The following is a 25,336-nucleotide window of genomic DNA, read 5'->3' as shown; positions in this document are numbered from 1 at the left end:
GAAATAACTTCCACAGTATTTTTCACTGCTTTGTTTTTTAGTTGTGTGAGTCTTTAGAAGAACTTCAGAACGTGAATGCAAAGCTGCGAAATGAAGGACAAGGAATATGGGCTGTGCTTGGTAGAATAATTGGGCAGGTTGGTTTTTCCCATTGTTTTTCTCCTCCCCTCTTTCCTTATATCTTATTTATTTATGGGTCATATGAGTCCTAAAAATAGGGTTTTCTCTTTGTTACTGTCACTTTTTGAGGCTGAACAGATACATTTGATAAAGTTCTGGCCTTATTCTGCAGATAATGATTTCTGATTGAAATGTATATAGGGCTCTGCGCCTACCTACTGGGAAACTGCAGCCTAATTTTGTTTTTGGATTAGCTATCTTGTTTGCAAAATTCTTTCATTTGGTGTAACTGATTGACCTGTCATTTGTGATGAAGCTAAACCTGAAGCATGAGTTAATCTAACCACATTCTTTGCTATCCCCCCCTCACTGTAGCTTTCAAAGAGCAGGTTTTCTTAGGGTATATTGTTTTCTTCCCCCCTGTTTCCTGAATATGCAACTGAAAGCATATGTAATTTGCTGTAGTTTTAAATGAATTATGCATGTGGGAATGTCCTTCATAGGAAGTGAAGAATATTAGGGTACAGCTGGTTATTTTTTTTTAATAGGATTACTGATCATTTTGTCAGTTGTAAAAAAGTGAATACTGTCGCTTCCCAATTATTAAATTCATTAGCTTTTAAAGAGTACAGTATTGCACTTGTAAACCAGCAGAATCAAATATGAGAATCAAATATGAGGGAGGTATGGCGGTGGGGGCAGATGTCATAGGCGAAGGGGATCGAGATATGGATATGCTCGTACCCCTTCCAATCTGCGCCCCATCCCGAGGGACGAAGGTAGGGTGAGCAAGGATTACTCACCTCCGTCACTGGTGTTGTGCAATGCCAGGTCTATAGGCAAAAAAACCGCCACCCTGCGAGACTTCTTCACCTCGCAGGGGGTTGACCTGGCTTGTGTGACGGAGACCTGGGTGCGCGAAGGGGAAACTGTTACCTTACGAGAGATGGCGCCCCCGGGTTTCTCCGTCCTCCACCAGTCGCGGACTGTGGGCCGGGGGGGAGGGGTGGCATTATTAATCCGAGAAGACTGTTCTTTCAGGGCTCTACCATCGCCATCGATCCCCGGCATTGAATGTGTTGGCCTAGTGTGGGGCTCCGAGGAGAGCTTGGCTGTCTGGCTGGTGTACCGGCCACCTAGCGCACCAGCAGCCACCCTGTCAGGCCTGCTGGAGGCGGTGGCCGGCTGGGCCTTGGAGTTCCCCAACCTATTGGTACTGGGGGACTTTAACATCCATGCTGATGCCACTCCCTCCTCACAGGCTCTGGACCTGGTGTCTTCCATGGCGACACTAGGGCTCTCCCAGTTTGTTTCGGGCCCCACACATCAAGCAGGCCACACGCTGGATTTGATCTTTGGCGCCGGTATAGATGTGATCATGTCTCCCTCGATGAAGGTGCCATGGTCTGATCACTATGCACTGAAAGCCAGGATTGATTTTCCACCCCCACCCTGCTTAGGTGGCGAGCCAATTTGGGCTCGCCCGCGGAGGCTGATGGACCCTGATAGATTCCGTCAGGCCTTGCGGGACCTTGCTCCCCCTGGCGACTCATTGACTGAGCTTGTTGAGGGCTGGAATATCCAGCTCCTGGCAGCCATCGATGAGATCGCACCTAGGCGCCCTCTGCGACCCCGCAGAAACCGGGCTCCCTGGTTTACCGAGGAGCTTCGGAAAATGAAGCGGGACCTCAGACGGCTAGAGCGAGTATGGCGGGGTGCCCGTGACGGAGCTTCAAGAACATCTTATAGGGTTTTTATGAAAACCTACGAGATGGCAGTGAAGGCCGCTAAGAAGTCCTACTTCTCGGCCTCCATTGCCTCCGCTAGCTCTCGCCCGGCGCAATTATTTAGTATAATTAGGTCTTTAACGTCCCTCGAAGGACAGCCAAATTTAAATAACAATTCGGCACACAGCTGCGAGGCATTTGCGAGCTCTTTTGCGGAGAAGGTCTTGTTGCTCCGCCATGACCTCCCTGCCAATTTGGATACAATGAAGGAACTGGAGGCCCCTCGACTGTCCTCGGGTCCAGTATTGGACCACTTTGACCGGATATCCCCAGCTGATGTGGACAGACTCCTCCAAGCTGGAAAGCCCACCACTTGTCCTCTTGACCCGTGCCCGTCCTGGCTGATTAGAGCGTGTCCAGACGAGGTGCGGGCCCCCCTGGGTGATATCATCAATTTGTCCCTTGGCACTGGGATATTCCCAGGGGAACTGAAGGAGGCAGTGGTGCGTCCGCTCTTAAAGAAAACATCATTAGATCCTTTAGATCTATCCAATTACCGCCCGGTTTCGAATCTTCCATTCCTGGGTAAGGTGATTGAGAGAGCGGTTGCTGAACAGCTTGGTAGGTTTCTGGATGAAACATCTGCTCTCGACCCATTCCAGTCCGGCTTCCGCGCTGGTCATGGGACCGAGACGGCTCTGGTCGCCCTAACAGATGATCTCCGCAGGCAGCTGGATCGAGGCGGGTCGGGGCTGCTGATTCTTCTAGACCTGTCAGCAGCCTTTGACATGGTCGATCACGAACTCCTGGACCGCCGCCTTGCCGACGTGGGGATCCAGGGCACAGTCCTTCAATGGCTGCGCTCGTTTCTCTCCGGTCGGGGACAGAGGGTGGCGCTTGGGGGGGAATTGTCATCGCGCCACTCCTTGGTGTGTGGAGTGCCTCAGGGTGCGATTCTCTCCCCGATGCTTTTTAACATCTTTATGCGCCCCCTCGCCCAGCTTGTCCGGAGTTTTGGGCTGGGTTGCCATCAGTATGCCGATGACACCCAACTCTATCTGTTGATGGATGGCCATCCTGACTCGGCCCCAGATACACTGACCAGATGTCTGGAAGCTGTGGCTGGATGGTTACGTGGGAGCCGGTTGAAGTTAAATCCTTCGAAGACAGAGGTCCTCTGGCTGGGACGGAGCGATATGGGATTGAGGGGGCAACTCCCGTCTCTTGCGGGGGTGCAATTAGTGCCAGCATCATCCGTGAAGAGCTTGGGTGTAATCTTCGATACCTCCCTCTCTATGGAGGCGCAGATTACAGCTATAACAAAGGCGGCATTTTTTCATCTCCGCCAGGCTAAGCAGTTGGCTCCTTATCTCTCTCGCCCTGACCTAGCCACTGTGATCCATGCGACGGTCACCTCCAGACTGGATTATTGTAACTCGCTCTACGTGGGGCTGCCCTTGAGACTGACCCAGAAACTCCAGCGGGTGCAGAATGCCGCAGCGAGACTCCTTACGGGGTCTTCGCTGCGAGATCATATCCATCCGGTGCTGTACCAGCTGCACTGGCTCCCGGTGGAGTACAGGATCAGGTTTAAGGTGCTGGTTTTAACCTTTAAAGCCCTATACGGCCTAGGACCCTCGTACCTACGGGACCGCCTCTCCTGGTATGTCCCACAGAGAAATTTACGGTCTGCAAATAAAAACACCCTAAAGATCCCAGGCCTCAGAGAGGTTAGGCTGGCATCAACTAGAGCCAGGGCCTTCTCGGCCGCGGCTCCAATCTGGTGGAACGCTCTGTCACAAGAGACTAGAGCCCTGCAGGACCTGGCATCCTTCCGCAGGGCCTGCAAGACAGAGCTGTTCCACCAGGCCTTTTGTCAGGGCGCAGCCTGACCCCCTCCTCTGGCAATCTGCACAAAAATTTGCTTGATGGTTGCCATTAATTTGATTTTAATTTGATTTAATTAATGTTATAATGAATGTTTTAGAATGTTGAACTAGTTTTATTGTTGTTAGCCGCCCTGAGCCCGGCTTCGGCTGGGGAGGGCGGGATATAAATAAAATTTATTATTATTATTATTATTAAAACATATGGTTATGTTTTCAGCTACATTAAAAGAGCACAATGAACACTTTACACAGTTTGGTGCCTGTTGTACAGCTGCTTCTCCCGTTCTATAAACAGTGGAAGTTATATGGCACTTTGTATCTGAAAGATTGATGAATTTCGCTGGTTTTTTCTTTTAGTGCTTCCCAATTCATCCTTCACTGAGGCTTATATCTGGTATTCAGTGCAGTTAGCAGATTCCTCAAGAAAGTGGGGAATGTGTCATTCCAGTATATAATCAGATCTTTGTTTTTGTCTGACTCCTTAGTTGGCTTTTTAAGATTATAAAATGTTAAAATGATCTTTTAAGAAACTGGACCATTGGCCAGCTCTGTTTTTTGTAATTATCCTTGTTTTTGTGCTAAGTGTTAATTCAACCTGAGAATTAGCAAGGTTTTACAAAGTGCTTGATGGTTCTGTGAAACTGGCCCAGATGATTAATATAACCTGTTTTTTTATGGGCCTTTCATATATATGGGAGTCGGAATTTAAGTTTGTTAATAAGAAGTTCATCCCTTTTAAAAAGAAAAGGGGGGGATCAAATTTTCACAAATATGTTTCCTGGTGCAATCATTTAATAATAATAAAAACTAGTAGTTTCATTTGCACAGCTTGCATGACACTTTTTTCCAGTTGGTTGAACAGATGCAGGCCCACAGGGCCACTGAGAAATGACTTTGATAGATGGTTGCTGTCTGTGAAGCTAGCATACTGCAGATTAGTAGAAACCCGAAGAGAATCTCTCCTGCTTTGTGCAGAGTTTGGTCCAATAAGATAATTTTTCTAATTAACCTATGGAGCACCACTGTAGCAGGGATGGTGAGGAAAATAAACTGCCTCAATATTCTTTCGTGAAGTGTAGTGGATTTTTCTTTTTTCTTTTTCTTTTTAACCTTCTAAACCAGCTTGTCCTTGTCTGTCTCTGTTAAAGCTCCCTCTGTTAAAGGGGGGAAAGTTAAAAAGCCAGGGCTTTAATGTCTTTGGTTTCTCTCTCTCTCTTTTGCATTGGAAAATATGTGAATGCAATTTCATTTCTCATAGGGCTCACTTGGGGACAGAATATATAGTGCAGTCATTTTTGCAGCCTGACTAAGCAGTTTTCTCTCCTAACTTTTAGTATATTGGGCACAGCCAAATTTTGATTGCTGAGCAGTAAATGAGGGGGAATGTTATGTTATATATGCCTCTCACAAATTATCCTGTATTTCTTCAAACCCAATAGAAATTGAACATACCAGCAATTTTGCGAGCGCCCAAGGAAAGAAAGCCGAGTAAAAAGGAGGGTGGAACCCAGAAGACTACAACCCTCCCTGCAGTTCTCTATAGGCAAGTAGTAGAAACACAGCACAATAGACATAGATTATGGATAGAGTAAGAGACCTTTATAAGTATTTTTTTTATTCCAAACAACTGAATAAAATGTCTTTACTCCTGGACACCACTGTTGTAAGGCAGCTAACTTGATTCATTTAAAATCTTTTTTTTTTTAAAGAAATGTTATAACTATCATCAGAGTCCCAGACATCATTACTGAGATTTTCTCTATCCATTGGCAGCACTTCAGAAGGAAATTCCTTTTATACCTGAGATTTTAATCTGTTTTGTGATATATGGTTGAGAACCTTCAAACATTAAAAGTTTTGCATTTAAAATCGACCAGCAAGGTCTGAATGAAATTATTATGAACTTAAACGGTTTATTAAGCCCTAATATAACAAAGCATATTTGATCCTCAAGTCTAGTAATTTTCATAATTCAGGTTAATATATTGTTGAGTAATTGATGTATTTACTCATTGTTATATGTTTAGTTCTTTTTACCATTTACCATTATGGTTGGTTTTTTAAAAAATAAATAAATATTTGATACAAGTATTGAAACATATACTCCATATAAAAGCTACCTTTCTGCAAGATAAAATACAATTATAACAGTTAGAATATTTACTCACTGTATGGGGTTTCACCATTCAGATTGGTCATAACCCAGTGACAAAGAGTTCTTTGTAAGTGCAAGAACTGGGTCCATATTTGGTTAACCAGTTCAAATGCATCTAAAGATTCATGGAATGCCCTCAATTTGGCTAATAAAAAGTATCTCCTTAAATTTTCAGTGACTAACAAAAATCAGTCTAGCAATCTCTAGAAGCATTTAATACCACCTTGTGTTTCTTTGTGGGGAGCATTTGACTGCATTATGTCCTATAACAACTACAAATGCTTTTAGGAACATGAAAACATCCTTGCTTGATCTGTCTCCATTAGTGACTTGCCAGATATTTTTGAAGAGCTCTCAGTGGATAATGATAGTGGTAGCCATCTCTTGTTTGTTTCCTGTATCCAGTAGTCAGAAGTATATACTTTCTATATATGAATATACCCAGTTATCTATTGTGGCTAATAGCCATTGATGCCACAGCCCTCCATGAATTTGTCTAAAGTTTTTTTAAAGCCCTTTAGCTAGTGGTCATCACCATGTCTTGTGGTAATGACATCTACCTGTTAATTTTGTGTGGTGAGACGAAATACTTCCCTGAATCTTATGCTAGTTAACTACAGTATATTTAAAATTATGCACTCTTGTCACATGGTTCACATTTTTATGAATTGCTGAATTTTTCTGTTGAATGTTAATTTGTTCTGGGATGATGTTTACCAAATGGGGGTACCTCTGCTGGATGACCTTGTGGACTTGATGTACAAGTGATTAAAAAATGTTGCTGCTGAACTTTTTTTTACATGACTAGCATGTCCAAGGATGAGGGTGTTTTCCATCACAACGGTTATTTTTATTTTACTGCATATTTGCTTCGTCTTTATTCTGACATAAAATGTTTTATTTGCAATCCTTCATTAATTTACAATAATAGGAGTCATAATATTACATCCTTTGTAAAATACAAATATCATTACAATTAAATTGCATTCATTCTCCCAGCAACTATTCAAAGTAAGTGAATAGTTTAAAGTAAGTGAATTCAAAGGATATTATTTTTACAGATGAGGACTTAAGTTTGAAATATTTTATTTGCAGGCCCCCGTGGTTTTCTAATAGCTGGTGAGGGATTTAAATTCAGGCCAACCTTCTGCCTCAATGTGAATTTAAGGGAAATAATATATAAAAATCAGTATATCAGAAGTCACAAATATCTAGCAAATATTAGGGAAATATTAATGATGGCTTGAATCCAGAGAAGTGCTTAGTTTCACTTGCACAACAGGGCTTTGCTGTCTCCTTTCTGGTGCAGTGCCTTAATGCCCGCCCGCTCTGCGCCTCCTGGCTGCTCCTGAGGGTCCAAAGACCCTTCAAAACATTGTGGGATGTGATGTGAAGGGCCACTGGAGTGGGGAATTAGCTGAAATTGAGGACCACCCTTTGCACAAGCGGAAATGCCTTCTGCTCATGCATGGGGTTCTCTGGATCTTACCCCATGTAAACATTGAGATGATTCAGTAAAGTATATGCATTATCTCAAATGAAACTTTTTTCCTGCATTTCCAAGTTGTGGGATTTGCAAGAAGAACCATGATCAACACCTCCTTTTGCTGTGTGATACTTGTAAACTCCATTATCATCTTGGATGTCTGGACCCTCCACTTTCAAGGATGCCAAGGAAGACTAAAAACAGTTACTGGTAAGAATATTGTAAATGCATTGTACTACAAATATGAGGGCCTCAGTCTATCAGCGGTTTTTCTATTCCTAAGGTTTTTGTTCTGTGTCTTTATCAGCAAGGATTTTTATTTTTTTTTACTGAAAGTTGGAGTTCTATATTGATTGTTGACTACAGACAATTTGCAAAACAAAGATCCACCCTTTCATCACGTATTTGTACCTTGGGTTTATTTTGTTTCCTTTAAAAAAACAATAAAAAAACTTACTGTGGACTAATGAAGGAGTGAAGACCCCTTTTCAACCCAAGGGCCTTATTCCTGCATAGGCAACTTTCCAGAGGCCACATGCCAGAGGCAAATATGGGCAGAGCAACCATTGTGAATTGTACTCTTGTATGTAGAATGGTAAAGCTGGAAGGGACCACGAGGCTCATCTGGTCCAACCCCATGCAATGCAGGAATCTTTTGCCCAGCATGGGGCTTGAACCCACAACCCTGGGATTAACCGTCTCATGCATTACCAGCTAAGCCGTAAAGTAGGCTAGTTTTTCTTTTCCCTGTTCAGGATAGTAAGGTGCATCATTTGAGTTCAAGGGTTCATTATACAGTGGTGCCTCGCAAGACGAAAAGAATCCGTTCCGCGAGTCTCTTCGTCTTGCGGTTTTTTCGCCTTGCGAAGCAAGCCCATTAGCGTCTTAGCAGATTAGCACTATTAGCGGCTTAGCGGGCTTAGCGGATCAGCTGATAAGCGGCTTAGTGGCTTGGGAAAAGGGGGGAAAGGAAAAAAAACCCGCAGGAACTCGCAAGACATTTTCGTCTTGCGAAGCAAGCCCATAGGAAATTCGTTTTGCGAAGCACCTCCAAAATAGAAAACCCTTTCGTCTAGCGGGTTTTCCGTCTTGCGAGGCATTCGTCTTGCGGGGCACCACTGTAGCTAGATAGGAACACTAAAGCAGGACTGGCAAGTGGGGCATGGCTGTGGAGGGTGTGTTACCTGGGGAAACGCCAAAAGCCAAATGAGACGCCACATGGCCACATTTGTCTCCTGGGTCTGAGCTTTCACATCAAGAAAGGGAATTTTCCACTGTTGTTTTACTTTTACACTGTTAGGGGAAATTGTACTAACCCTAAATATAGGTAATGCTATCTAAGATTCTTGTTTTACCTAGAGTCTGAAATGAGCATTACATTGTGGTTTGAATCCCTGGCTGTATGAAACCGCTGGTTAGTGTTAATGTCATCAGTTCTTTTATTGCTAATTAAGGTGAGAAGGAATTCAGCCCTCAGAAAGGCTGTGCATGTTCCCACAATTTGTTTCTAATGCTGTAATTGTGTGGTACCAATGTTGTGTCTACACTTTTCCCGGGATTTTTGCAGAATTTTAAAGATGATTGGATCATCCACATTATTTCATACACTATTTGATCTATATTATAGCGATCCAAACAGCATTCTCCCTTATTTCCATTAGGTGTTTTCCATTTGGTAATTTTGAATTGACCAGAAGCATATTGCAAAATGTTGCTGCAAGTCCCAAAATCAAGACTTGGTTTAGCAATCATTTTGTGAATTCCATGTAACTAGAAACTGGAGAGGAAAGATGTACAGATGCCAAAAATGAGTTGGTAATAGTAGCCAAACATTAACAGTTCAGTTTGCTCATATAAACTGGTATAAGTACTAGGAGTATTACAGCATTATTTCAAGCCTCTATATAGCTTATATGTCTTAAAGAGTTTTTTGAATTTCAACAACTACTAACACTTGGGGAAGTTAGTAGTCATATTCTTGTACTATTCAGGTCTTGGGTTTTGTTCTGGTTTTGTCATATTGTAACATGAGCAAGAAATAGGCTGAGGCTATGCGATGGTAAGTAGCTCAATTTTCATCAGCTTCCATTACAATGTATGGAACAAAATAAAGGAGTGGCAGTCTTCGACACTGCTACAGGACATCAGTTGCTTACATAGAGTGGACTGAGTGTTGCAGCACTTGAGAACACCTGATGTGGGCAATATCTCCTTTCCACTTCTGACAGTGGATGTCATCTTTCTTGCACAGGGTTGCAGTATGTAGTTCTACAATAAACACACCTCCTTGCTTTTCATGGTCCTACTATAATCAAGACTATTTAGTTCCACAAACCATTTATATTTATGTTTAAACATAAATCAGAGAATTGTGGAGTTGGAAGGGACCCCCTTTTGGCTGGTGCAGGAGAACTTCTATTTTCGTTCCTTTCCTCTCCCCCCACCCTTGGTACACCCCCCAGAAATTTGCTCTCTCCGGAACTAATTTAGAGGGAGTGGAGCAGGTTGGATGGCATGAGAGAGAAAGACTAAATTCCATTCTCCTTATGGGCATCTGGTGCCAGCAGAGTTGCAGTGTTGGATGTGATCCCTATTTCTCAATCAGTGCACCCTCTGTCATTGCCCTTGAAGATGACTTGGAAATTTCAACTTGTCCAAAGTGCAGCTGTTTGTGTTTCCCTTTAGAACCCATATAACTTTGTTCTAAAACAAAGCTGCCTTGATTGTGCATTTGTTTCTGGGCCAAATTCAATGGGCTCATGTAGTCCTAAATGACTAAGGCCCCAAATATCAGAAGGATGTTATCCTTCCCTCTCTTACAGACCCCCTCTGGTTTTATGATCAGCAGAGGGGGCCCTCTTGATAGTTCCATCATCCACAAGAGTTCAGGAGGTGGTGACCTGGGAGAGGGCATTCTGTGTAGCAGCTCCTAGGTTGTGCATTTCCCTTCCCACAGAGATACATCTGGCACCTTCGTTATACAGCTTTCCTCTTAAACTGAAGGCACATCTGTTTGCCCTAGTCTTTGACACTTGGGATATATGCTTTTGGAACCCACCCTGTTCTTTTGACTGTGAAACCATCAAGTAAAATATGTACTTTTCGGGTTAGGTCTATATATTCTGAATGAGATCCAGCTGATTAACTATCCTGAGATTCTTCACATTTATTATTTTAGTGTGCAGTTGTAAATAACCTTAACTGGGAACAAGTCCTGAGTAATAGTTTGGATTAAATTATGTTTTGGACCATATTTTTTATCAGAGAAGACCTTGAAAACGTAACTGCAGAAGATACTTGTATTTCCCGGGTTACACACACCCTTCCTCATTGTATGGTGTACCCTCTTTTATTCTTTGAATACTCTTCTTCTTTTCGAGATTAGAAATGAGAGGAGGAGGGTTCCTCCCCCCAAAAATATAACTTTAATTTAGGGGTAGCTCCCTTAACTTCATTGCTTTCTAAGTGCCCGGACTTTTCTTGAATTTTCCGGTTGTCCCATTTACAAATTCACTGTCACTGCATTACATCTAAGCAAGGATGACTTCCAATACCCAGATTATTTTGCTGTTTAATCATATTGAAAAGGTTCATTTGGATCAAGAGGACATAAAGCTATCAGATCAAGAGGACATAAACCAAACGTCTCAGTGGTAATAGGTCAGGGGGAGGTAGCAAGACTTTTCTTTCAAAAAGATGGCATGTGTTTGCTATGAATTTCATGCTTCAGCTAGACTTCGGATCACAAACTTGTCTTTCCTTTTTAATTTAGCTAGGGTATATTCAGTGAGATACGATTCTAAAAGAGAAACGGAGCCTTATTGATTGCATCCTTTTCATCTTTAGATATGTCTTTGTAAATTCTCTTCAAGATCAGTAGAAAGAATGTATAACTATATGTGTTATGTACAACAGAACATTGTCCCGGCTGTTTGTAGTACACCTGGTGTTTCAAATGTTACTCCCATTAACCCCTGGAACATCAGCTCTGTTCATTATTATCTAGTATGTAGTACCATATTTTTTTTAAATTTAATTCTTCTTCTTTTTTACTATTGATAGAATTTGGGTTGAAGTTGGTGATAGTGGTTGTTGGTGGCCGTTTGCAAACTGACACATTTCCTAATTGGATTTCTGGGCTGGGAGGCCAATAAGCTTGTATGTCATTGCCCTAGCATGGTACATATATGATTGTAACAGCTTTGTATTGAGGAAGAATGAAAATGCTGAAATTTATAGCTGAATGTAATATGTGCAGGAATCTCTATAAATTGTAGGATTTGTCATCACATGTAAAACGATTCAATGGTTTGTGTTCTCCCTTTCCTTGTTCACAGCTTCTTCTTTACTTTATTCATTTCATGCTTGCATTATGTAGCTGTAACAATCCTTGGAAACGTGGGTTTTAATATACATTTTTTTGAAAGTCAATTTAGGAAGATTGACTTCTTTTCACAGGTTCCATAGACAGCATAACTTTTCCAGGCCTCATGAATGAAAGCATGAGAAAAAGGAATTGTGTATTACATATGTGTGCATGAGAAGGCACCAGCAATGCAAGTCAAATGCTCTGTTAGCAATGGAAACTATATAAGTGGATAATACAAGAGAGCAATTCTGAGTGCAGACACAGTCAAATCGGGCCATTTTCCACTGTATTCTGTCTGTCATTTTAAAGAGGCCATTTCAACTATATTAGGAAATAGGTTCTTTATGCCACAGGTTAATACCAGCATAGGCCTTAATTTACTTTGTGGCAGAGAGGGCCTCAGGTTTTGCTTTTATTTTATTTTATTACTTTGATTTCCAGTTACCCCAATTCTAAATATGTTTACTCAGAATGAATATGCACTGAATCCATTGGGGCCTACTCTCTAGTGGAAGCTTTAGGATTGCAAACTGAAGGGGTTTGTAGCAGATTAATAGTGTCTCCTAGCCCCTGCAAAAAATAAAAAGGGTTTAATAGTTAAGGTACAGCAGAATTTCTGCTTTATTCACCTGTAGAGTAAAATGTGGACTCTAGTTGATAGGCATTATTGACATAGGCTTGTAGTCTCAATGTTTTCCATGAGTGCAATTGTTCAGAAACAATAATCGATTAACATTTGCAAATTACAGCTAGAATGCCTAAAATATTCGTTCCAAAAGCATCTTTGTCTGAATTAATTTTCTTAAGTACGGTGGTGCCCCGCAAGACGAATGCCTCACAAGACGGAAAACCTGCTAGACGAAAGGGTTTTCCGTTTTTGAGCTTCTTCGCAAGACGATTTTCCCTATGGGCTTGCTTTGCAAGACGAAAACGTCTTGCAAGTGTTCCAATTTTTTTTCCGCTCCCCCCTTTTCTAATCCGCTAAGCCGCTAATAGCCTTTTAGCCGCTAATCCGCTAAGCCTTTAATAGCCGCTAAACCGCTAATAGCACTAATCCACTAAGCCGCTAATAGGGTTGCTTTGCAAGACGAAAAAAACGCTAGACGAAGAGACTCGCGGAACGGATTAAGTTCGTCCTGCGAGGCACCACTGTATTCTAGGAGACTTTTATGTGTGACTAAAGTGTTGCTGATAGGGACTGCCCCCAAACTTCTTTGCAGCAAGCTCTGGATTTATGCTAAATGATATCTCATCATTAGTCCGTTTGCATAGGATTGCCTTTTTGAAGTAATTAATTGATTCCCCCCTCTGCGAAGCAATTCTGTTTCCAATGAATGTTGGCTACTGGATCCTTTAATGGTGGAAGATGGAGAAGAGTCTTGCTGAGTGATATATATCTCTATACATGTACCGTGGCTTGGAACCCCAGAGCACAGGACAGAGTTAAGCTATTTTCCCCCAAACAGCCCTCTTCTCCCCTCACCCCAAACGCTCCTGTGCAAGCTGTTTTTAAACTTGAGTGTAAGTAGTAGCTTTTGGTATCATGGGATATACCATTCAGAGAAGAAAGCAAAAGTCTTGTTGCATGTATAAGTCTTTCTCTTTGTATTTGGGGCTCTTTTACACTGTAAGAATTACCCTTTTCGGTCTTTGGCTCTTGCTTTTCAGCCTGCATGCTCTTATTTTGCTTTAGCAGCTGCTGTCTTGAGTTTGATTTTTTTTTGTCCTCCCAGGCAGTGTTCAGAGTGCGACCAAGCAGGTAGCAGTGACATGGAAGCCGACATTGCCATGGAAACTTTACCAGATGGAACTAAGCGATCAAGGAGACAGATTAAGGAGCCAGTGAAATTTGTTCCACAGGATGTGCCCCCAGAACCAAAGAAGATTCCTGTCCGAAACACGGTAAATGACAGCTCGGTCAGAGCGGCACAAATCTGTCTCCTGTTTTTTAATTTTTATTTTTTTAAGTGCCAAGAACCTCTATGTGAAAGATGAATGTAATTTATTATGTTCTAGCTTTTTCCCCAAAGACATGTGAAACATGTTAGACATCAGATACTTGCTTCAGCTATGAAACATAAAATACCCTGAAGATTTTATTTTTAGGTTTATTTTATATATCTTTGACTATTAAAGTTTGCGGAGGGTGGCAGCAAATAAGCATATTTAAAAACATTAAAACTCATAAAGTGGTTCCTTAACGAATTTCTAGTGGTAAGGAATAAATGCCCTTAAATGTTGCATGTCCAGACTTCTGTTCTGCACATTCTGATAAATATTAATGCAACAGCACTTTCATACAAGGGTCACTGCTCTGTGTTCTGAGATGGTCATGTGTCAAAAGTAGGCCATGCAAATGTCTATACATATGAATATGTGTGCTCAAAATTTACAGTGGTACCTCTGGTTACGAACTTAATTTGTTCCGGAGGTCCATTCTTAACCTGAAACTGTTCTTATCCTGAGGTGTGCTTTCGCTAATGGGGCCTCCCGCTGCGCGCATGCCTCTGACGCGCAATTTCCGTTCCCATCCTGGGGCAAAGTTCGCAACCAGGAGCAGCTACTTCCGGGTTAGCAGAGCTCGTAACCTGAAGTGTGCGTAACCAGAAGCATTCATAACCAGAGGTACCACTGTATTCTGCCACACCTATGAATGTGGAGGAATTGCAAGACACTTTCTTCTTGAGAAAATGCTTCTGGGTGGGATCCAGTGCCATACTAGTGGACACAATTGGATTCCCCTTCCTTTATCCACTGGCCCTCTGAAAAATACCGTATTTTTTGCACCATAACACACACTTTTTTCCTCCTAGAAAGTAAGGGGAAATGTCTGTGCGTGTTATGGAGGAAGTTCCTACGGGTGGCATGCCTACGGATTTTCCTCCTCTAAAAACTACATGCGTGTTATGGTCGGGTGCGTGTTATAGAGCGAAAAATACGGTACTTTGGGGCTGCTTGGGAGGTGGTGAAGTTCCGCTTGCACAAACAGGACACCACAGTTGGATACCTCCTTCTGTGCTTACATTTACTTGGCTGGGTAAGTCATGCCTGTGCTTCTTTGAAGAAGCAAATTATTTCAGAGCAGTGGATGGACACATTTTCAATAGAATGGGTTTGGGGGGCTGTTTGTTCCTACCCTCTCCCGAACGCTGACATGCTTGCCTGGGACATAGAATGTTGGGAGGGTTTGCTTCCCTCTCTAATGGCAAAGTTACTTGATGCTTTTGCAAACTTTGTTCTGATCCTCTGAGACAAAGGTGTATGAGAGAATTTTTATATTTATCCAGTAAATTTGTCTTGTGGCAAACATGTTACGTATGCTGTAACTAATCTATTTTTAATGAGGTCTTACCGCAGCAGCTTGTCAAAGTTAGACAATAAACTTGAGTCACTTAAATCCCTCGTTCTGGGATGCTTGTGTGGTTTGCTTGCCTTGACAAGATTAACCTTCTCTGTGTAGACTGTGGCCTGCTGTGGGTGATTAAGTGCTATTTTATAGAAAACGTTCTCCGTCTAGTACTGTTTATATTGCCTTTATTAATGCAAGACAGCATTCTGTGTTTCCGTTTAAGAAGAGGGAGTACTGTTCTGGATAAAAAAAGCAATTTGTGTTCTACCTCTTTAAAAAACAAAACAAAGAGCAAGCCCTCATAATTAAGGAGTGCATTTTGTCAAAACAATATTATGTGTGTGTGTGTGTGTGTGAGAGAGAGAGAGAGAGAGAGAGAAATATACATAGATAATTGCAAAAACACTTGCCATTTGTTCTTGCCCTAGCCAGATGAGTTAGATGAATTTAAGTAGCAAAATGCCAACTCCAGACATTGAAGTATGAACAAACTTTTCACTACAGCATATTTGTTGAAATTTCAAAAATCTGTGTTTCCTTTGCTTACGTGGTATGACAACTGCCAGTCTTGCCTATACTTGAATATCTCTTCCATTTATTCCATTATATTGCAGTTATTTACACAAACTCCATTTCAGTCAATTCCCCATCCCATAGTTATTTTTTGTTTCATTTGTATCATTTATTTTATTATTGCTACTTAATTTTAAGTTTGAAGTAGAAACTTTTGGTTGTAGTCAATAGCAGGTTCATTAATTTTGATGTGTTTACATTGAACGTACAGTGTACATTAGGCATGTACATTGTTTTCAATGAGTTTGCTCAGAGTAGGAGCAACATTTACCTCTCTAATCTTACCAGTTGTAACATTCTTTGTTAGCACTGCCTTGCCCAGCCCATAGCTATCCATTTTTTTCTTCCCGAAATGGAAATAAAGTTCCAAAATTTTGATTGGTCCTGATATTGGTAAGCTGCTCAAGAACTGTTCAAGTGTGCCACCTACTGTCTATCTTTTTGATCCTCTTTGACCTGACACTTTTGCTCTTTATCATTGAATATCCTCCTTTCATTCATAAATCAAATTTTAAAAACCGTTTTTATGTTTTATTCGCTTTTATTTCACACTTAAAACAATAAAATCACCAGTTAATAAATAAATATAATAGTGAAGAAAGAGCAGAATGAAAGCAGCAGTTAAAACAATTCTTCCACAGATATAAATAAGTGTCTGGGAAAATCAAAAAGTCAATGTGTGGTGCCAAAAGGACATCAAGAGTCTGCACTAGGTTGAGTCTCTTAGAGAGAACCTTCATAAATGGGGATCACAGTCAAGAAATCCCTCCATGTAAACTCAGGTTTACATTTCTTACTCCGACTTTAAAATTATCCTTTTAGAAACAGTCTTGGTTATAACTGGGGAACAAGCTACAAGACATAGTAATATATCTTTAGGATGTCAACCCAAGGGCAGTGGTAGATGAAAACCCTTCCACAGATGGTCAAAGTTTTCATGATGCAAGTCTGAATTAATTACATTTGATTTTAATTAAAGAAATATAAAACTACCAGGTGCTATAACTATGACCCTAAAGCGAAAATCTAAATTGGGGCGGATGGAGGGTGGCAGATCAGGCTGATGAGCTTTAGCAGGTGTGAATATTTTCAGTATTTTTAGGCTGTAAAAAAGGCTAATTTTACAGCTTGCATTGCATCTTCTTATAGCTGACTAGCAGAGTTATTTTAGATGGTCCTTAGGTTACTGATTCCCACTGGGGAAGGGATTGCTGGAACACTCAAAAGATCTGATGTGACCAACTGGCTACTCACTTTGAAGATAAAGTCGCTCAACTTCAGAGTGATGTTGACTCTGCACTTCTTACGACTCTAGTTGAAGTACCCAGTGCCATTATTGAGGATGAGGTGTAGGATCAGTTTCCGCTTATGCAATCAGCTGAGGCAGGCAAGGTGCTGGAGGCAGTATGTCCAGCTCCCTGCACTTTCGCATTCTAAAACATGAATGCCCCCCACTTTTCTATTCACTAAATTTCTAGCTCACCATGTAAATACTAAAGTGGCTAAAGTGTCGATCAAACACAGGCAATAAAACAGTAAAAGGGGGGAATTCAAATTTCACCATCATAATTAAAACAGCTTTAAAATGCGATTAAAGTTTAGCTAGCCATTCAAAGACCAAGCTTTAAATAAATACCTTTCACTACATTGTAATTTTGGCAGATTGATAACTGACATGATTTTTTGGCGAGGGGATTTCTTAAAATAATAAAGAAAAGTCCCACTATCTTCCCAAGGAAAAGAAACCTTAACAGCATCTTTCTCGACAGTGGATAGGCTTTGGAGATGTCTGAAACCAATTACCTAATTTCCTTACATATATTGGGGTTAACAGCTTGTCTGTGGCTGATTTTAGGCTTGACCAACCATTAAAAAAATTCACACCATTTTAGCAGCAGAAAGACTGTTTTATAGAGCTGATCTATGTTAGAAGGTTTACATTATAAGCAACGTTCAGTTGTCCATAATGACTTTCCAAAAAGAAGCAAAGGAGCTCTCTCTCTAATTGGCAGAAATACTGCCAGTTTGACAGACACAGAGAGTTGTGCTTGTCTGTTTGCTAATAGGACCATTAAGTTGCCACCAACCCCTCTGTACTTGCATTGTATGGTCCTTGGAGGATGCTCCTTGATCTGCTAAAAGACTATGGATCAATGTGAAATGGTATGAGAAATGGGAGAATTAGTTTTGAAGAAATCTATACAGCATTGTAAACCAGTGCTTTTTCAATGAAGAAGCAACAGGCAGCACCCATTGGTATGTGGTTTTCTAAGGTTGGACCAGGGCACTCATTGCTCACCTGTGGCTACTAGAAGCTGTCAGCATGCAACAGTGGCCAAACCCTTGGAACAGCTTTGACTGGGCAGCTAAACCAAGTGAAGGTTCTCAAACCCTCAGTGAGGTAGGGACCTCCACTACAGTGGTACCTCGGGTTATATATGCTTCAGGTTACAGGCTCCGCTAACCCAGAAATAGTACCTCGGGTTAAGAACTTTGCTTCAGGATGAGAACAGAAATCATGTGCTGGTGGCGCAGCGGCAGCAGGAGGCCCCATTAGCTAAAGCGGTGCTTCAGGTTAAGAACAGTTTCAGGTTAAGAACAGACCTCCAGAACGAATTAAGTTCTTAACCCAAGGTACCACTGTACATGCGAAGACAGGCTCTCGTCAATTGAGCAGATAAGACCAATTGTGGATCCAACAGTCAAGAAAGCAGCTTCTGTACGTACCATAGAGGGAGGTGAGGGGCAGGTGGGGCTCGTCAACCTGGGAAAGTCGCTCATCTAGGAGAAGGAAAACATCCTAAACCCCTGCTGCCTTGTGGGGCACCTTTGGGGGAAGAAAAGGCTAAAGAGTAAACCCTTTACAAATCCAGAGTGGAGTTCCTAAGATGGTTGGGTGGTGCCTTGTATGCCTTCGTCTGGCAACTCCTGCAGCCCAGCTGGTGCCAAACATACTTCTCTGCTCTCCTTTAAACCACATCAGTGAGACCGAGAGTTTGCTTGTTCTAGATGGGTTCTACTCCCTCTGAAGGCACAAGTATACACCTTAGGAGTGATCTTGGAACCATCTTTGTCCATGGAGACCCAAGTGGCCTCTGGTGAAGAACGCCTGTCACCAGCTTGGGCTGATGTGTCAGCTGCATCCTTTACTGGACAGGCATAATCTGGCCACTGTGATACATACTTTGGACTATTGTAATGCACTCTACATGAGTCTTTCCTTGCAGCTGACCTGGAGGCTGTAACTAGTGGCGTCCAGATGGTGAGTGGTGCTCCTTATTGGGGACATGTCACACCAGTGCTGAGGGAATTGCGCTGGCTGCCTATTTGCTACTGAGCCTTTAAGGTCCTGCTACTTACATAGAAAGCCCTAAATAACTGCACACCAAGTTACCTGAAAAACCATGTTCTCCTCCATTGCTTACTGATGGCATTAAGATCAGTAAATAGAATTCTGTTTTGCTAGGGCCCTGCTGATTACAGGCTTTTGGATGGATTTTTTCCACTGGTGAAACCAGTTTTGTGGAATATCCTCCCTCCTGAAATTCCATCAGTATTGGCATTCTGACGGCTCTTGAAAACACACCTCTTTAGGCAAGCATTCTCCTAAATTTGACCTTCTGATCTCATTGTTTAAATTGTTTTTTAATTGTTTTAATTTAACTGACTTGTTTTATTACAGGTTTTAATTAAGAATGTTTTAATGCTTTGATTGAACTGTTTTATTGTGTATTTTAATTATGTATGGATTTTATAATTGTTTTTATAGTTGTGAACCACTTAGAAGCCATTTGGACATGTAAACAATCATCATCATAATTTGTCTAGCCTAGTCCCCTCTACTGTGACTAGTGGCAACTCTCCAGAGTTCCCAATAGAGGTATTTTGCTTCACCGGCTACCCTGATTATTGTAACTAGTATGCCAGAGATAAACCCTGGAACCTTCTACATGTAAAGCACTTATGTATTCATTCATAAGTCTGTTCGTAGAATCATAGAATTGTAGAGTTGGAAAGGACCCTGAGGATTATCTAGTCGAACCCCCAGGAATCTTCTGCTCTGTTTCTGCATAAATCTGCAAATGGTGTCTTTTAAAAAAACTGATTAAAAATCATAATCTTGCCCAATGTGTTTTACCCTAAAATACGCATTTTGACATATTTTTAGAACTGAGAAGTATGTCTCAAAATTTGGAAAGTGTGAAAATCAAAATTTAAATAAGTTACAGTCCAGGAGATGTGAAGCGGGTCTGTTTACTTTAAAAAATATGGACCAAACAAAATCTGAAGCATCCCTGGGATACGTTTTAGTGTGTGAAAGTATGTTCATAAGAAATAATAAATTATTTGAAATATACATTGGGTGGTACTTACTATTTTATATAATGCTAATTTTAGAGGACCCCTCATTTTATATGCTACTGGTTTAAAACTTCTAGATAATTCCTTTTACAGCAATCAGGTTCTGATATTGGCAAGTAAATAGGTTCTAGAAAAGACCAGCAGACCTAATTGAAAGGAGTGTCAACTGAGAGAAGGGCATAGCACTTCTAGTGAAGAACATTTTCGAACATAAATCGCCATCGTCTGGAAGTGATGGATAAAGATTGAAGTTTCATAATAATGCATAATCGTTTTCCTTCAGTGTCCAGAAATGATCTCTGTCAGACAAGATACCAGAGTACATGCACTCCTGACCAGGGTTGATCAAGCTTTTTATAATGTTGTGAAATAGATTTATTGTTCCCTGAATGGTGCTATTAATATTGCCATGTAAAAAGATTGCTCATTTATCTCAATCTGGACTTCTGGATGTGACTTGTTTGCTTGATCTGCAAACTTAAAGAATGTTGTTTTGGTTCACTGAGCCCTTTCATGCTTTTTAGTTGGTTTCCTTTCCTTGACATTGTAAGTGTAAACTAAATTAAATTATGTTGCACCACCAATTGGCAGTGTTGAAATAGTTGCCTCTTCTGGTGTGATAACCGTTCCATCTGCTGTATGCTAGTGGCCAATGAAAGCAGATGGTGTTGCACTTTGCTGAAATATGTTGCAGATTTCCATTTTTATAAATGGAGTGCTTGAATCAACAATTTGTTTTCCATGCTTGCTTGTTTTATATATTTTTTTAAAAAAAGTTTTGGTATTTCCATATGTCTTTTAATGCTGTTATATAATTAGTATGCTTCAGGACTGTCTGCCAATAGCTGTTGGCATCAGTCTTTGTATGCATTTCAGTCTGCATCAATTTAAAGCTGTATAATTTGACAATAGGGCTTGCTTTAATTGCCCTAGTTAACATTGAACAATTGGAATTCCCCTAGTTCAGAGGCACTTTTTGCACTTAATGTCTCACTGAATTTTCAAGAGGTGCATGTCAACTGGTGGCGTAAATTTTCAAGGCATGCATGTGCAGCCAACTATATGTGCCCTTTATGAGTTATGTTAATTGTTTCATGTATAAGGAATACATTTAATCAACCTAGACATAATAATGCAGTCTCCACTAAGGTTTTGTAAGCATTTTATATGTGAACCCCACGAGACAAGAGCCCACCAATTCACCTCTTTTATTTTGGGGGTGGGAAAATCATTTTATGTTGGTACGAAGTTTTTTAAAAGCCATAAATTTAGCATGTGTTTGTACTATATATACATAAGAGACATCTTGGGCATTGGAGATATTTATAAACTATTGGTTCTTTTCTCTTCCCTACAAGAAGATAAGAACAGGCAATATCTACCAGCTATCAGACTCTTAGTATCTTAAAACAGTTAGTGTGTCTTCAGCACACACTATGTGGGTTTAACGGGGGGGGGGGGCTAATTCTTGTTGCTTAAAATGTTTTTAATGGTATTTAAGTACCTTAAGCTGAGCAGGTACTTAAAGATTGATTTGGAAAGCATAGCTTACTATTTCTGAAATAAATAGAGTATTAAGCTTTTGCAGTATAGAGGTGGTTTTGTCGCACAGTATTTTTTATCCGGATTATGGGAAGGCTACCAAGCAAATGAAATACCTTGTTGATTTTTTGATTGGAGACATGAATGTATGCATGTTGCCATCAACTGGTTGCCCATCTTTTAGGAAGTATACCAAAGCTGGAATGGAGTGATAATGGCATGAAGTGATCAATACTCTTACATCACAGTTTGGCCCTCTTCTCTGTTTAGGCATATGAACTGTTTTTGCCAGAATCTCAGGGGACAAAGTACTCTGTCTATTAGAAGAAAGATAATTTAAAGTGTTAATGATTACAAAATATAGGCTGCCAGCACATCTTAGTTTTCAGATTCAGAATTCACTGCCAGATTCATGTCCTGTTCATCTCCTGTATCTTCCCAGTCTTACTCTTACCTAGTTGTTGTAAAACAGGATTTCTGCTACAGGCAGCCCCAATTTTAGGCATGACTAATATGTATGCAATTGTTCACACACGCACAATACTAAACCCAGAAGTAACCCAGAAACGTAACAAAAGATGTCACTAAAAGGGTGGAATGGGAGCTGGGGCGGAACAGGGTGTTTAAATTTCAGGCAAGTGCACAGTGACCCGGAATGCAACCCCCGTGGAAATCAGAGGTTGCCTATACTATACATGTAACCTTTCCCCCCTTCTTGGTTCTTTTGTTTTCCCCAAAGCAAAGCTGGATCTTTAAGACTCTGCCTCATGAATCCCTGTTAGGCAGCTCTCCACCTTTAGTCTCTTCCCAATACAGTGGTACCTCGGGTTAAGAACTTAATTCGTTCTGGAGGTCCGTTCTTAACCTGAAACTGTTCTTAACCTGAGGTACCACTTTAGCTAATGGGGCCTCCTGCTGCCGCTGCGCGATTTCTGTTCTCATTCTGAAGCAAAGTTCTTAACCTTGGGTACTATTTCTGAGTTAGCGGAGTCTGTAACCTGAAGCATCTGTAACCCGAGGTACCACTGTATCTTTCAAGTAACATTTAAGTATATGGCTCAGGCAATATGTATTAATCCATTCTTTTCTGTGTTGTTTCTGTTGTGGTATGTCAAATCTGCAAGGCTGCTTTTGTAACTTCTAAATTGTTTTATATTGGCAAGTTACCACCTTTAAACCTTTATTCATTTACAAATAAATGTTAGAATTGCAGCAATTATTTCTGGCTTTCTGGAGCAAGCACACTTAGGTTGGTCTGTTCTAAATCCCCCAAATTAAGCAAGGTTATCAAAACCAATACAGTTCTTTTCATGTGCATGCAGTCATCTCCAAAAAAAGTTTCAGTGAGGAGTAATACTGCTAATTCCCCCAAATTAGCCTGTAGCGAATACACATGTAAGATACATGTTTGTGTGAATGTCTCTCCTGATGCATTAGAAGATCTAGTAATATTCTAGGATGAAGCAGCCATATCTTCCTCTTCACTAGCCATTCCCAGCCAACTGATTCCACTTTCCAACTTTTTCAGTGTTCTGTGGTTGCTGAGCAAACGCAGTCTTCATTGGACTGTTTCCCTCCCTCCTTACATTTCCCCCCATAAGATTTTTGATACTTCTACAGATTTTGGGGTTTCACTCAAGCCTGCTGATACCTCATCTGTGCCTTTTTGTCTATGTAAGGATTGGTACTCACCCCTAAATTCCACAAATAGATGAAACAACGAGCAGGTCATGCATGCTTGGTGTCTAGGTTTGTTCTGTTCCGCTTGAATGTCATTAATTTTAAAATATATTTACTTTTAGAGAACTCGAGGACGAAAACGAAGCTACATTCCTGAAGAGGAAAAACCTGAGGTTGGAATTTTGAGAAATTAGTTTCTTTTCAGTTAAATTTGTGAAAATGTTGACATTTAAATGAATAATGTTGCTGAATAAGTCTTGTGCTCTTCTTCCACCTTTTTCTGTTTTCATCTATTGATAGGAACGTATTCCTAGAGAAAGAAGACAGAGACAGTCTATAGTACAAAAGAAGCCTAAGTCTGAAGATTTAAGAACCGAATGTGCCACATGTAAGGGAACGGGGGATAATGAAAATCTAGTCAGGTACGTTTGATGCTGTGACCTTTTCCAGAGTGGATTAAAGTTTCATCTTCATCACTTTCTCATTGTGGCTGTTATGAATGACCTCTTAATACAGAACTTTTTTTATAAAAAAAAAAATCTAAATTGAGGGAAGCATTGCTTCAGAAACAGTGGTTTGATCCATTTATTGACTTGCCACATAACTTTATCCTGTGGATTTAAATGTAAGTAACTAGAGTAATGTTTTCCTAACAAAAGGGAATTAATTTTCTTTTGTCAGGGTGAGTTACCAGGATTCTATAATGGGTTACAAAGGTAAACAAGGCACCCATTTTGACAGCTATCAATCTTCACCTTCTGATCCTCTACCATGAAAGTTTTTTGAAGTTCACTTTGCTTCATTCATAAGCTACAAAGATCATTGTGCCTTTTTCTTAAATATTTCCAAATGTTTTATCTTAGTGCAATCTGGAAAATGCCTCATGTTGTGTATTCTTCTGATGAGCTGTTAAAATGTTACAGGGTATACTTTGTGATTCTGAATTCAAATCAAGAAGGTGTTGTGATTGTTTAATGCACGGGTGTCAAACACAAGGCCTGCGGGCCGAATCCAGCCCACCAGACCTCGTCATGTGGCCCGTGTAGCCGCCGCCTACAAGCCAGAGAACGCCTGCCCTCTAGCGCCGCCGCGGCCCCTGGTGAATTTGAGTTTGACACCCCTGGTTTAATGAATTGTAGGTGTTGAAGAATAATACTCAGATGGTTTCTTCTTAACTTCATTAGCTGACCTTTTGTCTGCCCTGAGAAAAAGGAATGATTTATGAAATTCTGACTTAGCTTTTGTTATGCAATAAAAATGCAGCAGCTACCAAATTTCAATTTATCTTTAAAATGAGAGAACTTGTAAATGGGCTCTTGTAAAATATACATTGAGCAGGGAACTACTTTTTACCGTTTCTGTAAGGAAACACAAAAAGATTGCTTAGTTTTGCCGTGAACTTTTTGTTAAACATCTATGAAGGCCAGGATCTTGCAGGAGCACAAATGAGATGCTACTGGGACTTGGGAGGTAAACCTTAAAGGCGAAGGAATACAAACCGGGAGCAGACAAAAGAGACCACTTAGCTGCAAGTGAGCTTAACTGAACTCCAAAAGATATCCGTGATCCAGTTCATACCCAACACTAAGCCAAACTATTATCTACCATTAATAATAATAATAAATAAATTTTATTTATATCCCGCCCTCCCCAGCCGAAGCCGGGCTCAGGGCGGCTAACAACAATAAAAATAGTTCAACATTCTAAAACATTCATTATAACATTAATTAAATCAAATTAAAATCAAATTAATGGCAACCATCAAGCAAATTTTTGTGCAGATTGCCAGAGGAGGGGGTCAGGCTGCGCCCTGACAAAAGGCCTGGTGGAACAGCTCTGTCTTGCAGGCCCTGCGGAAGGATGCCAGGTCCTGCAGGGCTCTAGTCTCTTGTGACAGAGCGTTCCACCAGATTGGAGCCGCGGCCGAGAAGGCCCTGGCTCTAGTTGAGGCCAGCCTAACCTCTCTGAGGCCTGGGATCTTTAGGGTGTTTTTATTTGCAGACCGTAAATTTCTCTGTGGGACATACCAGGAGAGGCGGTCTCGTAGGTACGAGGGTCCTAGGCCGTATAGGGCTTTAAAGGTT

At 41.0% G+C, this 25,336-nt stretch overlaps 1 protein-coding gene across 9 annotated transcripts in view; it reads left to right on the top strand.

Moving 5' to 3' along the window:
* PHF14 (PHD finger protein 14) overlaps window positions 1-25,336 on the top strand; it is a 136,239-nt gene that overhangs the window by 29,208 nt on the left and 81,695 nt on the right. For 8 of the 9 annotated variants that reach the window (XM_082193898.1, XM_082193894.1, XM_082193895.1 and 5 more), the window contains exons 11-16: window positions 42-137; window positions 5,176-5,279; window positions 7,456-7,587; window positions 13,480-13,648; window positions 23,375-23,425; window positions 23,553-23,674. In XM_082193898.1, the coding sequence (XP_082050024.1) occupies window positions 42-137; window positions 5,176-5,279; window positions 7,456-7,587; window positions 13,480-13,648; window positions 23,375-23,425; window positions 23,553-23,674 (674 nt within the window). Of the gene's footprint in view, window positions 1-41; window positions 138-5,175; window positions 5,284-7,455; window positions 7,588-13,479; window positions 13,649-23,374; window positions 23,426-23,552; window positions 23,675-25,336 lie in introns of all 9 variants that reach the window. The other variant, XM_082193897.1, reaches the window with a different exon arrangement.

This window comes from Podarcis vaucheri, assembly GCF_965113315.1.
Source record: "Podarcis vaucheri genome assembly, chromosome: 12".
NCBI lineage: Eukaryota > Metazoa > Chordata > Lepidosauria > Squamata > Lacertidae > Podarcis > Podarcis vaucheri.
This window is presented reverse-complemented; position numbering and strand designations above follow the sequence as displayed.